The 17,048-nt window shown below is 37.9% G+C and overlaps 1 protein-coding gene across 4 annotated transcripts in view; it reads left to right on the top strand.

Moving 5' to 3' along the window:
- The window catches only part of CFAP47 (cilia and flagella associated protein 47), a 502,646-nt gene that overhangs the window by 188,919 nt on the left and 296,679 nt on the right, over window positions 1-17,048 (top strand). For all 4 annotated transcript variants that reach the window (XM_024988430.2, XM_015461736.3, XM_059883840.1 and 1 more), the window contains 3 exons: window positions 4,128-4,209; window positions 7,174-7,302; window positions 12,833-13,025. In XM_024988430.2, the coding sequence (XP_024844198.1) occupies window positions 4,128-4,209; window positions 7,174-7,302; window positions 12,833-13,025 (404 nt within the window). The remainder of the gene's footprint in view (window positions 1-4,127; window positions 4,210-7,173; window positions 7,303-12,832; window positions 13,026-17,048) is intronic.

Raw genomic sequence — 17,048 nt, 5'->3', positions numbered from 1 at the left:
TCATTATGGAAATAAATGTATTAAAGTTCAGAATAATCATAAATGTTATTAGCTTCCCCATGTAAATTTGATGTCAGTGAGTGAGAACTTTTGTACAAGTAAAATTGTATGTTTTATGTGGTAAATGAGAAAGTAAAATTTGGCAGATTAAGTTTAAATTTTAATAAGTCATTTCAATTAATTTTGTTTTGTTCTACTCAGTGTAAACCCAGAAGATTCACATAGAAAACTTTGCATAAATGTAATCAAATCAATGGAGAGTCAATCCTATAAAACTACTGACTACACATAAAATCTATTGGCAAAAGATAATTATAAATATTGTCTTATCAATTGATGAAATTAGGCCTTGAGATATATTAAAAATGAAAAGAATGAAACGAGACTCATACAGAAGAGGAAAACTAATTATCCCTTTATCCCTCTAAGTTTTTGGCTGAACTTCAAGAACAAAAGACAGATTCAGTTCAGTTCAGTCACTCAGTCATGTCTGACTCTTTGCGACCACATGAACCACAGCATGCCAGGCCTCCATGTCCATCACCAGCTCTCAAAGTCCACCCAAACCCATGTCCATTGAGTCAGTGATGCCATCCAACCATCTCATTCTCTGTCGTCCCCTTCTCCTCCTGCCCTCAATCTTTCCCAGCATCAGGGTCTTTTCCAGTGAGTCAGCTCTTCGCGTCAGGTGGCCAAACTATTGGAGTTTCAGCTTCAACATCAGTCCTTCCAATGAACACCCAGGACTGATTCCTTTAGGATGGACTGGTTGGATCTCCTTGCAGTCCAAGGGACTCTCAAGAGTCTTCTTCAACACCACAGTTCAAAAGCATCAATTCTTAGGTGTCAGCTTTCTTTATAGTCCAACTCTCACATCCACACATGACCACTGGAAAAACCATAGCCTTGACTAGACAGACCTTTTTGGCAAAGTAATGTCTCTGCTTTTGAATATGCTATCTAGGTTGGTCATAACTTTCCTTCCAAGCAGTAAGCGTCTTTTAATTTCATGGCTGCAGTCGCCATCTGTAGTGATTTTGGAGCCCATAAAAATAAAGTCTGACACTGTTTCCACTGTTTCCCCATCTATTTGCCATGAAGAAAGACAGATTAACATGAGGAAAAAAACCCAGGTTTAATTATGTATGTAAGTTGTATGGTAGCCTCACAAAGTTATGACTCAGAAGGCAGCCAGAATATTGAAATTTGTATGCAGTCCTGACCTAAGGTGTTTAAGGGTCTAGGGCTTCAAAGGGTAAGGCAGAGGGCTGGGGGTGGGTGGGATTTACTGGAAGATGAGAGGAGGCAATGTTTGATAAAGAAAGCTTACTCTGCCGTGCATATGGGTCTCATGGGTGTGAAAGTTATCCCTGGTAATAGCTCTCTTTCCGGTACAGTCCCTCTTTCTAATGTAAATTTTGTTTATAAATGTAGATTTCCCTTACAAATGGAGAACTTTTCTCTGTTTTCAGATTTTCTCCTGTCTGCAGGTTTTCCAAATAATCACTATGCAAAAGAGGCATATTTTAGCATGGCTTATTCTATTACCCTTCACTTCATAACAGCCTCTATGAAGTGCCATTAAAGAACAAAGTAGCCAGTAGGAATTTGCTGTATGGCACAGAGAACCCAAAATCAGTGCCCTGTCACAACCTAGAGGGGTGGGATGGGGAGGGAGGTGGCAGGGAGGTTTAAGAGAGAGGGGGCATGTGTACACCTATGGCTGATTCCTGTTGATGTATGGCAAAAACCATCACAATATTGTATAGTAAGTATCCTCCAATTAAAAATAAATTAAAATTTAAAAAGAAGAACAATGTATGGATCATACTTTACTAAATAAATATTTCTATGTTTAAAAAATAAAGCAACAACACAATTCAGCTGAGTACATTTTAAAGTCCTTACTGCTATGCTAAGTCACGTCAATCTTGTCTGACTCTTTGTGACCCTATGAACCATAGCCTACGGGGATCCTTTGTCCATGGACTTCTCCAGGCAAGAATATTGGAGTGGGTTGCCATGCCCTCCTCCAGGGGATCATCCCAACCCAGGGATCAAAGCTGTGTCTCCTGCATTGGCAGGCATGTTCTTTACCACTAGTGCCACCTGGGAAGATCATACTGGCTTTCAGCAATTCATCGGCTAGTCAGCGTTCAGTGTAGCACAGAGAAAGGAGCTCTGAAGAGGTATACAGGGCAAGAGATGCCGCAGAGTCAGACACGACTGAGCGACTTTCACTTCACTTCACAGTTATGTAGTTAAATTTGTTTTGTTCCCTGTTAATCTGTTCTATGTCAATTTGATTGTTAGACAAGCCGACAAATTTAGAAGGGAAGAAAGAAAAAATTTTCTGCCCTTACAGCAAAAAAAAAAAAAAAAAAAAAGATTAGTTATTCCAAGTTTACTTTCCTTTAGGGGAAGCAGGTCTGTCAGGCAAGTGACCTAAGTAGTGCTGATCAGGCGGTTCCTGATTGACTGGTTTACAATTCCATTTCTGGGGGAGCCAAAATTAACTCAGTCTTGATTTGGTGGCATGAGGTTTAGTATAGGCAGCTCCATTTGGGGCTTGTTGCCTTGCCTTTAACAATGCAAAAATGCATTCTTCAGCCTCAATTTGTTACTGAGGGCCTACTCTCTGGTGAGCACTGGGGAATATTCAAATGAATACCCTGTAGTCTCCCTCTTCAAGCAACTCTCAGTTTAGTGGTTCCCTGATAGTTTTCCTTAGGCTCTCAGTTGCATGTGATAGAAGTGACTATTTTTTCCTCAGATCCTGTCTTGGCTTTGCATGCAAGGAAGTATTACAGTTTCTTCATAATTCTCTTGAGTAGTTGTCTTTGTTTTACCTCTAGGATTTCAACTTATTGGGGCATCATCTCACTGAGTTCTTACATAGGCTTTAGTGTGGCTACTTCTAAGTAGTGGTATACCATTAAAATTAGATTTTATTTAAACCTATAGTAATTCCAGTGTAATGAAGATTCATAGAAATAATGTAAATGCAGATGGGAAATGAGAAGAGAAGAAATGACATTTATTTTCCAAACAAAGGAGCTTTATGTTTGTAGCATGATTTCTTCCAATAGCTTTTTCTGGCCCTGGGCCACAGCAAACTTGACAACTCTGGAACCATGCTCTCTGCCTCACCTCCCACAAACAGGCCCTACCTCTTTTCATTCATCTGTGTTATCTTCAAGGTTTGAGCTTTCAGCATAATCTTTCTGCTTTTTCTTTTTCCCACTTGTCACTAGTTACAGGACTGCAAGCTGCTGAGGGTGTTTATAGAGTTAAATACTAGATCTGGCATTCTCTGTAAAATGCTAATGGTAAATTCTCTGTTAAATGCTTATAGTAAGCAGTGTTCTCTGCTCACTAAATGAGTTAGTGACACCCAAAATCCCACTGAGAAACACTCCTGCTAAAATTATATTAGAGGTCTATAAAGAGGTTCTTGTAATAGTGTACATGCATATGAAGATTTTTGGTAAAAGTATTTCAAGAAATGTGATAGTGAAAAAAATACTAAAAAATATTATAAAGTATGTACATATATATTCTTTTAAATGTATAAAATAATATAAGTAGATATTTCCCATTTAAGATACTACAAGTTTATATAATCAAAGAGTCTGCAATTTTTGGATATACTCTGGAAAAATAGGTGATGGTTTATGTTATTCTAATATATTCAGGCATATGTGGTGATAGGCATTCAATTAACATAGGGTAACTAATGATCTATCTAATTAATATTTTATTGTGTTCAAACTTTTTGCATGTATTTTTCAGTTTTATAATATTATAACAACAATAAAATGGTCTTGACAATAGGGTCCAAGTCATATAACTCTCTATGTCCCATTAGCATGTAAATGTGTATGTGTATGGTTATAGACACTTAGTAAGTTATTTCTCATTATTAATTCCCTGAAGGAGACATTATATGCACATTTCATTGATAAGGGAAGTTTTAAAATTATATAAGTTTTAAATTTTAAAATTAAAATTCAGTACATGTATAAACTATATAACAATGAAATAATTTCATTAAAGTTCATATGCAAGTGATAGATGGATTGTGAGTATTCTATAATAATTTGTTTTTTTTTTTTTTTTTTTTTTAGTGCTCAAGGAGCTTGTATTTCTCATGTACTGCCAGAATTTCTGCTTGAACCGGAAGATTACAAGAAGTGGATTGAAATTAGAGTAAGAGAATTTAATTTCTGAGAAATTATTGAATTTAATGGATTTTGGCTTAGAATCCTTGATTTTTTTATTTATGAAATATCCTAAGGATTACGCCTCTCCAGACAGTATGTGTGTGTGTATAAACACACACATAGACATATATATATATCAGTTCAGTTCAGTCGCTCAGTCGTGTCCGACTCTTTGTGACCCCATGAATTGCAGCACGCCAGGCCTCCCTGTCCATCACCAACTCCCAGAGTTCACTCAGGGTCACGTCGATCGAGTCAGTGATGCCATCAAGCCATCTCATCCTCTGTCGTCCCCTTCTCCTGGCCCCAATCCCTCCCAGCATCAGAGTCTTTTCCAAAGAGTCAGCTCTTCACATGAGGTGGCCAAAGTACTGGAGTTTCAGCTTCAGCATCATTCCTTCCAAAGAACACCCAGGGCTGATCTTCAGAGTGGACTGGTTGGATCTCCTTGCAGTCCAAGGGACTCTCAAGAGTCTTCTCCAACACCACAGTTCAAAAGCGTCAATTCTTTAGTGCTCAGCCTTCTTCACAGTCCAACTCTCACATCCATACATGACCACAGGAAAAACCATAGCCTTGACTAGACGAACCTTTGTTGGCAAAGTAATGTCTCTGCTTTTGAATATGGTATCTAGGTTGGTCATAACTTTCCTTCCAAGGAGTGAGCGTCTTTTAATTTCATGGCTGCAATCACCATCTGCAGTGATTTTGGAGCCCCCAAAAATAAACTCTGACTCTGTTTCCACTGTCTCCCCATCTATTTCCCATGAAGTGATGGGACCGGATGCCATGATCTTCGTTTTTTGAATGTTGAGCTTTAAGCCAACTTTTTCACTCTCCTCTTTCACTTTCATCAAGAGGCTTTTGAGTTCCTCTTCACTTTCTGCCATAAGGGTGGTGTCATCTGCATATCTGAGGTTATTGATATTTCTCCCGGCAATCCTGATTCCAGCTTGTGCTTCTTCCAGCCCAGTGTTTCTCATGATGTACTGTGCATATAAGTTCAATAAGCAGGGTGACAATATACAGCCTTGACGTACTCCTTTTCCTATTTGGAACCAGTCTGTTGTTCCATGTCCAGTTCTAACTGTTGCTTCCTGACCTGCATACAGGTTTCTCAAGAGGCAGGTCAGGTGGTCTGGTATTCCCATCTCTTTCAGAATTTTCCACAGTTTATTTTGATCCACACAGTCAAAGGTGATCCACACAGTCAAAGGCTTTGGCATAGTCAATAAAGCAGAAATAGATGTTTTTCTGGAACTCTCTTGGTTTTTCCATGATCCAGTGGATGTTGGCAATTTGATCTCTGGTTCCTCTGCCTTTTCCAAAACCAGCTTGAACATCTGGAAGTTCACGGTTCACATATTGCTGAAGCCTGGCTTGGAGAATTTTGAGCATTACTTTACTAGCATGTGAGATGAGTGCAATGGTGTGTTAGTTTGAGCATTCTTTGGCATTGCCTTTCTTTGGGATTGGAATGAAAACTGACCTTTTCCAGTCCTGTGGCCACTGCTGAGTTTTCCAAATGTGCTGGCATATTGAGTGCAGCACTTTCACAGCATCATCTTTCAGGATTTGAAATAGCTCAACTGGAATTCCATCACCTCCACTAGCTTTGTTCGTAGTGATGCTTTCTAAGGCCCACTTGACTTCACATTCCAGGATGTCTGGCTCTAGGTCAGTGATCACATCATCGTGATTATCTGTGTAGGGAAGATCTTTTTTGTACAGTTCTTCTGTGTATTCTTGCCATCTCTTCTTAATATCTTTTGCCTCTGTTAGGTCCCTTCCATTTCTGTCCTTTATCCAGCCCATCTTTGCATGAAATATTCCCTTGGTATCTCTAATTTTCTTGAAGAGATCTCTAGTCTTTCCTATTCTGTTGTTTTCCTCTATTTCTTTGCATTGATTGCTGAGGCAGGCTTTCTTATCTCTCCTTGCTATTCTTTGGAACTCTGCATTCAGATGCTTATGTCTTTCCTTTTCTCCTTTGCTTTTTGCTTCTCTTCTTTTCATAGCTATTTGTAAGGCCTCCCCAGACAGCCATTTTTTATTTGTCTAAAAATCTCTGTGGAGTTCCCATGCAAAATAGATTACATGGCTTTCTTAAATATACAGGTGATTGCTTCTTTTAAGGGACTTAGAAATGAAGAATGGTCTGTACTTATGTAAATTTTTTCTTAAAATACATGTTTAGAATATATAACTTTCAAAGAAAATATTGGTTTTTTTTCCAATTACCTGAAAATTGCCACTTCCCTTCTTAAGTTTTAGTGGAGAATAGGGAGAAATTAAGCAAGATAGTCATTTTTTTTTCATATTATGCAATTCATTTTATGGAGACCTATTGAGAAGAGTAATTGTCTTGAGAAGTCTGTAGGCTTTGAGGAAACTCTCTGTTAGTTGTAACACTGTTACTATAGTCACCACATTATGTTAGCACAAGATCCAGAGGCCTGTTCTTCAGCACTCTGCTGAGTTCCAGTGGCTTCATCCTAAGGGTATGGCTCTTTGGGGGGTTCAGAATTCAGAATAATTTTGCATCTATATGGCATCACCGACTTGATGGACATGAGTTTGAGCAAGCTTCAGGAGTTGGTGATGGACAGGGAAGCCTGGCATGCTGCAGTCCATGGGATTGCAAACAATCAGACAATATTGAGTGACTGGATTCACTGAACTGCCACTGTTGCCACAGAGTGACCTATCAGGTACAATAAATGAGTAACTCTATGACCTCAAATAGAGGCTGTGAGTTCCAGAAAGCTGTCTATGTTGATAGTTTCTGTTACTGGCACATGGAGAGTTGGAAATCTGGATGAATGGGTATAAAGGACATGTAAATGTTTTATAAAAAGAAATATATATATATATATGCTAAGTAATTAAAACTTTGGATTTACATTTCCCTTGCATTGTAATTAATATTTTAATATATTATTTCTTATAGTCTTCCACTACTATCTCAGCCAAGTTTTCCCACATACCTAAGGGAAAGCATTCTGTTGTTATAGATATGACAGATTTTGAAGTCTGGAGTAAACGATCATGGACTGATGTATTCCTTCAGATATACAAGGTAACTGTTTTGGGATTTTTTTGGTTGATTTATAGGAATAGTGTGTTAGTTAAGGTACAGGTAATCCTGCTGTAAAAATCACAGTGGCCCAAATAAGATAGAATAATTATTTTTCTTTCTCATGAAATTGTGGAGAAGTGGTTTAGAAATAGTAGATGACTCTTCCATCCTCAGTACTGGACTTTTATTTCTGGATCCATTTCTCAGAACAGGGAAGAGCAGATAAAAGAGTAGAAGACAAGTAAACACCTTTTAAGGATATCATCTGCAAAGGGCATCATTTCCATTTCATGTTCCACTGGGCAAAATTTGGTCATATTGCTGCACCTAACTTCAAGGGTGCAGTTGGTCACAGTCCAACTTTCACATCCATACATGACCAGTAATCCCCAGTTTAGAAACAAGGAAAGGTTAACATGCATACATACTTTCTTCCAAGATTATCTGATGTAGTTTTCTGCTGTCTTCCTTATTGTTCTCTACTGGGGAGCAATAGCCCAGGCCCAAGAGCCCAGGCCCCTCTTGTTGCCCTCTGGCACTCTGAACTCCTCCACGGCAGCCAGCCCCCTAGGCCTACCCTCTACAGAGTTCGTTGTGCTCTTTGATTCCCAGTTATTCCCCCATCTCTACCTTTTCTTCCCCCAGCAACCTGCCCTGTCTATCTTGCTGGATGTCAAGAGGAGAAATCCTGTATTTTTTTTTTAGTAATTCCCACAAGAATGATGGGGGTATTAGTGACTCTCACCCAAAGATAGATTTGGAGGGGGGAAAAAAAAAAGCTATCTTCTTTACTTTCTTAACTCCACGCTGTATCATATATAATTTTGTCTACTGATAAAAAGGAGCAAGTCCAAAACAGAAAAGCTGCATATAGTTTATGGACAAACTAGTCCTACTCTTGGTTGTAGGCTTCTTTCACTCACCCATTCATTTATTCACTCCCGCATGCATTCATGTATATGTCTAGTTCATTTAACCCATCTTCCCCAACTAAAAGTCTATGAATTTAGATACCACATATCACTTGTGAACTCAAAACTTAATAGTGTGCCTGCTACATAGTAGAGGCTCAGCAAATATTTGTTGAATGAATTTATTCAACAGCTATTATGATCCAGGTACTATACTAGACCCTGGGGGTATAAAAGTAAACTTGATATAGCCTGTCTTTTCAAGGATTTTGTGTCCTGGAGTGTGTGAGCAATTAAATAAATACAATTACAAGAAACTATGACAAATGTTATGACAAGGTAAACCCAAAGAACTAAGGATGAGTACACATAAAAAGGAACCTAACTTGCCTGTGCCTTGGAGAAGGTTTCTAGGAAAAAGATGAATTTAAACTGAGCCCTGAACAATGAGGAGGATTTGGCAGGCAAGGTGAGGCATAGGTTAGAGAGAAAGATTATACAATTTGTGTGACAGAGGTAATAGATGAGTTTTATTGGAGGATGGGGCAATAACATTTTTCAAGTTAACGGAAATTCAAAGTGGAAATGCCTGGGGTTTGATAGAGCATTGTATATTCTGAGGAATAAACACAGTATGGCTGGGACTAAGAGGAGTAGACTATGAGCACGGTCAGAAAATAGATCGTGGTTGACTTCATAAGTCAAACTAAGGCATCTGAACTTCATGGATTTTAGCACAAGGTCAGTACAGAAATCTTGAAGGATTTTAAACACTAGATTGATATAATCAGTTTTGCATTCTATAGAAATCACTCTGGTACACTATGGAAACTGGGAATTTTTTTTTTAATTATTGAAGTACAGTTGATTGACAATGTTGTGTTAGTTTCAGGTGTACAGCAAAGTGAGATCTATATATATATACACACACATATATACACACACACAGACATACATACATACACACACACATACATGCATACATACACACACACACACATATAATTTCTTTTTCAGATTCTTTTCCCTTATAGGTTAGTATAAAATATTGAATATAGTTTCCTGTGCTATACGGTAGGTCCTTGTTGGTTATCTACCTTATGTATAGTTGTGTGTATATGTTAATTCTATCCTAATTTATCCTTCCTCTCCCTCCCCTTTCCCCCTTGGTAACCATAAGCGTGTTTTCTATGTCTGTGGCTCTATTTCTGTTCTGAATATGTTTATTTATATTATTTGTTTCTTAGATTCCACATACAAACAATATTATCTAATATTCATCTTTCTCTGCCTGACTTCATTTAGCATTATACTCTCTAGGTCCATCCATGTTGCTGCAAATAGCATTATTTTGTTCTTTTTCATGGCTGAGTAATATTCCACTGTGTTCCATATAATATTCCATGTCTTCTTTATCTATTCATCTGTTGATGGACATATATGTTTCCATGTTTTGACTATTGTGACTAGTGATGGTACTGAGAATACTGGTGGTAGTAGGAAAGATGAGAAAAGAGCAGCTTTCATAAATATCAGGCATAGAAATCAGGAATTGGTGAATGACAATAACTTATGGAAGTGAAGGAGACAGAGGAGTCAAAGACCACAGTGAGCTTCTGGCTTGGGTGACTGAGTGGAATTTGTTCCCAGTCACTGAAAGACAAGACAAGGGATGTTAACAGGATTTTGTTCAGGGCAGACAGAGGGACAAGCAAGAGAGCATGATAAATTAATTTTGGTCCTGCTGTATCATGGTGCTATGTATAATTACCAGATGGGTTGATCCTTTTGTCTGGAAACTGATCTGAATGGCAGCATGTAGTTGAGATTCTTCACTGATTCAGTGATAGACTCATAGGCGTGGATGATTGCCCTGTAGATCATCTGCAGAGCAGTGTTTCTCCATAGATTGTGTCTGAAGCATGTAGCTCTCAGCACTCTATTAAATCAGTAGTGGATTGACAGTTTCACTTTAAAAAAAGCAAGCAGTGTTGTTGAGATGTTTCACAAGTTAGAAATAGAAGACTGTGGTTTTCACACAAATCCCTTTAGTTTTTAATTGTCTCTTTCCTATAGGTCATACGTGCACTTCAAGAATGCCTTTGTCATTTCTTCTTTGCTAATAGTTTAGATAACAGGATATAGCTTGTCTTAACCAATTTGATTTTATGTCATTTGGTTATTTTTGCTTGTTAAATTTGCATGTTTAGTTGTTGCTATTTCCTTGCATTATATTCCCAATTCACAAAAATGTGTTGATAGCTAAAAAATGGGTCACTGAAGCATACGAGAGGTGAAAACAATAAGAGAAACACTTAAACTCAGAATGCTCTTCTAAATATAAACCTATATTACACTAAGAGGGCTTTTATGTACTATAAAGGATGAATCTGTATGTGCTATAAGAATTGAATGTCATATTTCTACAAAAGAAACTGGAAAATAAAAAGGTGATCAGATGAATAACTGAATAATAAGTTTAATTATACTGTTTATTCAGGAGAAGGCAATGGCACCCCACTCCAGTACTCTTGCCTGGAAAATCCCATGGATGGAGGAGCCTGGTAGGCTGCAGTCCATGGGGCCGCTAAGAGTCGGACACGACTGAGCGACTTTACTTTCACTTTCATGCACTGGAGAAGGAAATGGCAACCCACTCCAGTGTTCTTGCCTGGAGAATCCCAGGGATGGGGGAGCCTGGTGGGCTGCAGTCTATGGGGTTGCACAGAGTCGGACACGACTGAGGTGACTTAGCATAGCATAGCATACTGTTTATTCATTTGTTCCCAGTGTATTATCTGTCAGAAAGGTTTTTTTTTTTTTTTAATAGTACACAGTTATGTCAAATATATTGATATTTTTAAACTAAGAGCAATGATTTTTCTGGTTAATTAAACACATTTTCCCCAAACCAATTTAAAATCTCCCTATAATAAAATAGGAATATTTGTTAGTAAAGGAGGCAAGATACCAATTATACCGAAACATTATTCAGAATTATATACCTCTGTAGAAAACAAACAAAAATGGTACAAGGGATCATATTGCTGAAGAGTATTTTAAATGAGCTTCAATAAAATATTACTGGCATGAAAGCAAAATTGGTGAAATTCTTTTATTAAATAGATTTGCAGGAGTGGTCCATAATGTCACTGGAATGCAATGTGGAAACACAATTATTCTCACATGCGGTAACAGATATTGCAGTTTATTTGGATATAGCCATGTATAGGGAATATATGAATAACTCTCCACATCTGTAATAAGTATATAGTCACCCCTGGATATTGAAGGGTGATTGATTTTAGGATCCCCCACAAAACAAAATGTGAGCATGCTCAAGTCTTTTTTATACAGTGGCATAGTATTTGCATAAAACCCAGGCACATTCTCCTATATACTTCAAATCTCCCATATACTTAAAATTATTTCTAGATTACTTATCATACTTAATGCAATATAAATGCTCTGTAAATTGTTGTGAATACAGTTTAAATGTTATATAAATAGTTGTCAGCATGGGACAAATTGAATTTTTTGCTTTTTGTATTAATAATTTTGAATATTTTCTATCTGTGGTTGGTTGAATTTAAGGATGTGGAACTCACAATGGGGAACCAGTGGATATGGAGGGTCGACTGTATGTGCAAGAAGTATATGATGACATTTTCTTCTCTTTGCCAGAGAAAGTCCATGCTTTATGTAGAGTGATCCTTTGTTATTTAAAGATTAATTTGTAAGATTCCTCGAGAATGAGTCATTGGTCACAAGAAGAAAAAGTGTTGCAAATGAACTCTTATTCATAGGGAAATGTGGGATTAAAAATATGCCTCTGTCATGAATACAGTGTAAAAGGAAATAGAAAAAAAGTTATGAACACTGTCAAAATAGCACTACTGAATTAAATATTTTTATTGTGACCTCTGTGAATTCAACAGCCTTCTTTCCAATGTTGAGATGTACTAGTTTTGCAGGGAAGGTCACTCTCATGCATTATTCCAATAAGAGTGAGATTAAAAATAATATTTTCATAGCACTGATGTTTTTCTGTATATCCATTTCCATTTTAAACGACTGGCTCAAATGACACATCAAGTTATGCGTTCCATGTCCTGGATATGCTGTACATATATCTATAGGATTTGAGATGGTTTTTAATGTGGTACAAATTACTAGGCATTAAGAGTTTGTTTCCAAGGATTTATTTATGTATCTCCTAATCTGACTGTTAATTCCTGTCGCTTAATATCCTTTGTAATAAACTAGTTCTGAGTTCTTTGAGCTGTAATCACAAATTAATTGAACCCAAAGAAGGGGTTGTTGGAACCTCCAGCAGATAGCTCATTAGTCAGAAGCACAGGTGACCTGGGCTTGTGATGGACATCTGAAATGGAGGACAGTCTTATGAGACAGCTCTCTTAACCTGTGGGCTCTGATGTACCCTTTGCATAGATGGTGTCAGACTTGAGTTGAACTGTAGGACATCTAGTTGATGGCAGAGAATTGCTTGGTGGTGTCTGTTTACTCTCTGCTTGGTAGTATTTACTCTCTAAATACTAATTTTTATTTTGCCATTCCAGTAGTAAAAATTATCTCTCTCTCTTTTATCCAAATTTCAGGTTCTGGTACTATCCCGAATTGTACCATATAGCATCAATAATCTGCCCCCTGTATATATGCAAAATTCACCAAAAGTCAATGCTTATTTTGCATCCAGCAACATATATTCTGATTCTGAAAGGATTCTGCTTAGCTGGATGAACACAAATTATGAGAATGCCCGACATGTTATTTGGAAAAACTGTCAAAAAGGTGAGTTTTTTTTTTTTTGCTTTAATGATCACAGATTGTAGTCTGAGAATATGGAAGGAGCCATAGAACTGAACACAGAATCCATGGATTCTAGGCCCGAGTGCAGCATGTATTCTGTTCTACAAGTAGGATGTCCTATAACATTTTCAAGACCGGTTTCCTTACATGTGTCAGGGAGGGGAAAGTTCCTCTCTACTTGTCTTGAATTCCTGTGGCTGGACTAATAATAAAATTAACACAAGACAGATTTAACAGGAGAATAACAAAATTTAATCATGTGCGAAGGTCTCATAGAAATGGGACTTAAAAAGTGGTCAAAGCACAAACCTTTTATACTTTTTAGACAAAGAAGCAATAAATTTGTGAGGAATTTACAGGACAAAGAAACTTAGGCTTTGGGTCCTTAATTAGTGAGGAATCTGAACACAGTGTGGGTAGAGGCAGGGAGAGCATCTTACACATGAAGGATTTACCTTCTGCTTGCAGGGAGACAAGCGGTGGGGGGATCAAAGTGTCCCTCTTTCATTGGCTGTTTCTTAAGTAATTTGAATTCAGAATAATCAGTATGCTCGAGGCACATTTTGGAACAGCCTGCCCTGGGGCCCAACACATTTAAAATGGAAATAATAAAAGATGCATCTTTAATTTATTTTGAAGAATAAATGATAAAAATTATGTAGAAATGCTCTAGAAATGAAAGATTGCCTTAATAACGCTGATGATATTTTCAACTCTATAAAGTATTAAATTTAGTTGACACTACTGAAACTTTGTACGTTATTAGTTGAGATCAAGTGAAACTTGACTAGACAGTGTCTTACATCTATTTCATTGTGATGGTCATGTTGGAAATCACTAAGTATGAATTTTGAGGAGGTAGGTCATATTACGGAGAGGGCAATGGCACCCCACTCCAGTACTCTTGCCTGGAAAATCCCATGGACGGAGGAGCCTGGTAGGCTGCAGTCCATGGGGTCACGAAGAGTCAGACACGACTGAGCGACTTCACTTTCACTTTTCACTTTCATGCATTGGAAAAGGAAGTGGCAACCCACTCCAGTGTTCTTGCCTGGAGAATCCCAGGGATGAGGAGCCTGGTGGGCTGACGTCTATGGGGTCACACAGAGTTGGACACGACTGAAGTGACTTAGCATAGCATAGCATAGGTCATATTAGGTCCATATACCAAGACCAAGGCAAGTACGTGATCATAGATAGACCTATTTCAGTGTTCAGGTGGACACTCCCTGGTTCTACTCTTGAGTAATAAGACTTTATACATTTCTACCCTGAGAGCCTTACATTCTTTGAAATATTTCCAATTGGCTAGTATAGCTGTGCATTCTTTTCTTCATCATAAGCATTGCTTGTCTTGAGAAAACAACATGTGCACTTTGGTTGTTTCTTTGACTTTCATTCAGCTCCCTTCTTCCAAGTACATACAAACCATTCATATTCAGAATGGGTTTTGTTTTATGTTTTTATACAGAATCCTCAGAGTTTAATCTAAACTTTAGCTAGAAAAGATTAAAAATGTGATTTAAAATGAGACTTTGAATTACAGTTGCTCTGAACTTAAAGGCATTACTTTGTAAACATAATGACGTCAAGATAGAAAAAGATATATTGATACATTAGTATTAGAGAACAGTAAACATTAATATTTTATTACCTTCCAATTGACATGCTGATAATATCAAGCAATTTCCCTTGAAACTGCAATTTAATAAGATTCACATCTTATAAACATGTATTTGACCTGTTCAAAAATGTAAAAAAAAACAAGGTGTAAATAGTTTGAATACTGAGGAGTAACACTTTAACCATAGTGTTATAAAATATGTACATGTATTAGAAATGAATATGTTCTTTTGTTATAAAATTATTATGGTTCTATTTTTACCAACAGAATGGTATACACAAGTTGTTTTCAGGGAGTTTGCTGCATTTTTTAGAATAAAGCATTATGGGCACTGGCCTAGTTTCTGCTTTTTAAAACACTGAGTCTCATCCCTTTGCAAAGCCCTTGTACTTCCTGTTCCCTCTGCTTGGAGCTTTATTTTCTTGCATATCTTCACGATTCCTTTGCCCACTTCACTCAAGATCCTGCTCAAATATCATATTATCTGAGAAGCTTTCCCAGTACCCTCTCTAAATTAGTACTTCCTTCAGTCCTTCTCTTTCTTGCTTCATTCTTCTCAATGGTGTTGATCCCCAGTAATATTTATACCCTGCCTCCTCCTGGTGAATGTTAGCCTCTTAACAGAAACAGCCTCTTCTGTTTTGTTGTTCACTGCTGCTTTCTCCGAAAATTGCATGGAAAACAAAAGATATCAAATACTGCTTGAGAAATTAAATAAATGAATGAAAGAATGAGAGCATAAAGGGACACACTCAGGTTTTATATATTTCTCTATCCTATTCCAGACAACTGAGTATATATTAAGCTACTAGTGTGTACCTTCTAGAACCAATGTGGAGATCAGATTGAATGGTTGAGTTAGAAGGGAACACTTTCTGTGTTAATTGTGTGAAGTGAAGAAGTGAAGTCGCTCAGTCATGTCCGATTCTTTGTGACCCTGTAAACCGTAGCCTACTAGGCTCCTCCATCCACGGGATTTTCGAGGCAAGAAGGCTGGAGTGGGTTGCCATCTGAGTACAGCTTGGCCTGGTTAATAACTGTGGAGGTCCATGAGAAGGAGCTCTGTGAAGGACTCCACTTAGGTTAATTTGGACTGAGAAAAGAGTCATACTCGGTATCCCAGATTTAAAATTTTCAACATTGATGCTCCACTCATCCCCACTCCATTGATAAATTCTGACCATGGTTGCAACTTGGTGCAGTGGTATTGTGGAGGGTAGATGGATAAGGCTGCACCTCACACCTTATGATTAAGAAACTCTGAGGGTGGGGCCTAGCAATCTGTATTTTAAAAAACCTGCCGTGTGATTCTGATGCACTCTAAGGGATGAAGCAGTTAGGCCATAGTAACACAACAAGCAATCGGTGCTTTTAAATTGTTCATAGAACGGTATTTATTTACCAATTATATTTGAAAAATAAATCCCTTCTATAAACAAAAATTCCTTGGAAGTAAATAATGACTCATTGGAAAAGACCCTGATGCTGGGAAAGATTGAAGGCAGGAGGGGAAGGGGACTACAGAGGATGAGATGATTGGATGGCATCACCAACGTGCTGGATATGAGTTTGAGAAGGCTCCAGGAGTTGGTGATGGACAGGGAAGCCTGGCGTGCTGCAGTCTGTGGGGTCGAAGAGTCGGACATGACTGAGCGACTGAAATGAACTGAAATAATGACTGAAAGAAAAAAAAGTGAAAGTGTCTCAGTCATGTCCATCTCTGACTCTTTGTGACCCTGTGGCCTGTAGCTTGCAGGGATCCTCTGTCCATGGAATTCTCCAGGCAAGAATACTAGAGTGGGTTGCCATTCCCTTCTCCAGGGAATCTTTCCAACCCAGGGAACAAATCCAGGTCTCCTGCATTATAGGTAGATTCTTTACTTTCTGAGTCACCACGGAGGCCCCAAAATAATGACTGAAAACTTCCCCATATTAATGTCAGACATCACACCACAGATCCGGGAAGCTCAGGGTAAATGTCCCAAAACATTTATACCTAGGCATATTATATTCAAATTGTAGAAAAATTAAAGAAAACATCTTGAAAAAAAGCCAAAGGAAAAACACCTAACCTGTAGACAGACAAAGATAAGAATTATATCCAGCTTCTCAGAAATCATGCATTCAGGAAGAATGTGGAGTGAAATATTTAAACTGAAAAGGAGAAACCTTGCAGAGAATAGATAGTGGGCCTTGCTTACACACTTTTTGGGTAAACTGATCAGTTGGCAGCTTGTAGAGTCAAACTTAAGGACAGTGTGTCCTTGGTCAACCTGATGAGACAACAAATAAAGAGTATTTTAGTTGATTATGGATTTCTCAGAAACTCTTGAGAGTTTAGCATTGGAACTGACATGACAGGTTGTATGCTTATTAGATAT

Source organism: Bos taurus, chromosome X (assembly GCF_002263795.3).
Source record: "Bos taurus isolate L1 Dominette 01449 registration number 42190680 breed Hereford chromosome X, ARS-UCD2.0, whole genome shotgun sequence".
NCBI lineage: Eukaryota > Metazoa > Chordata > Mammalia > Artiodactyla > Bovidae > Bos > Bos taurus.
This window is presented reverse-complemented; position numbering and strand designations above follow the sequence as displayed.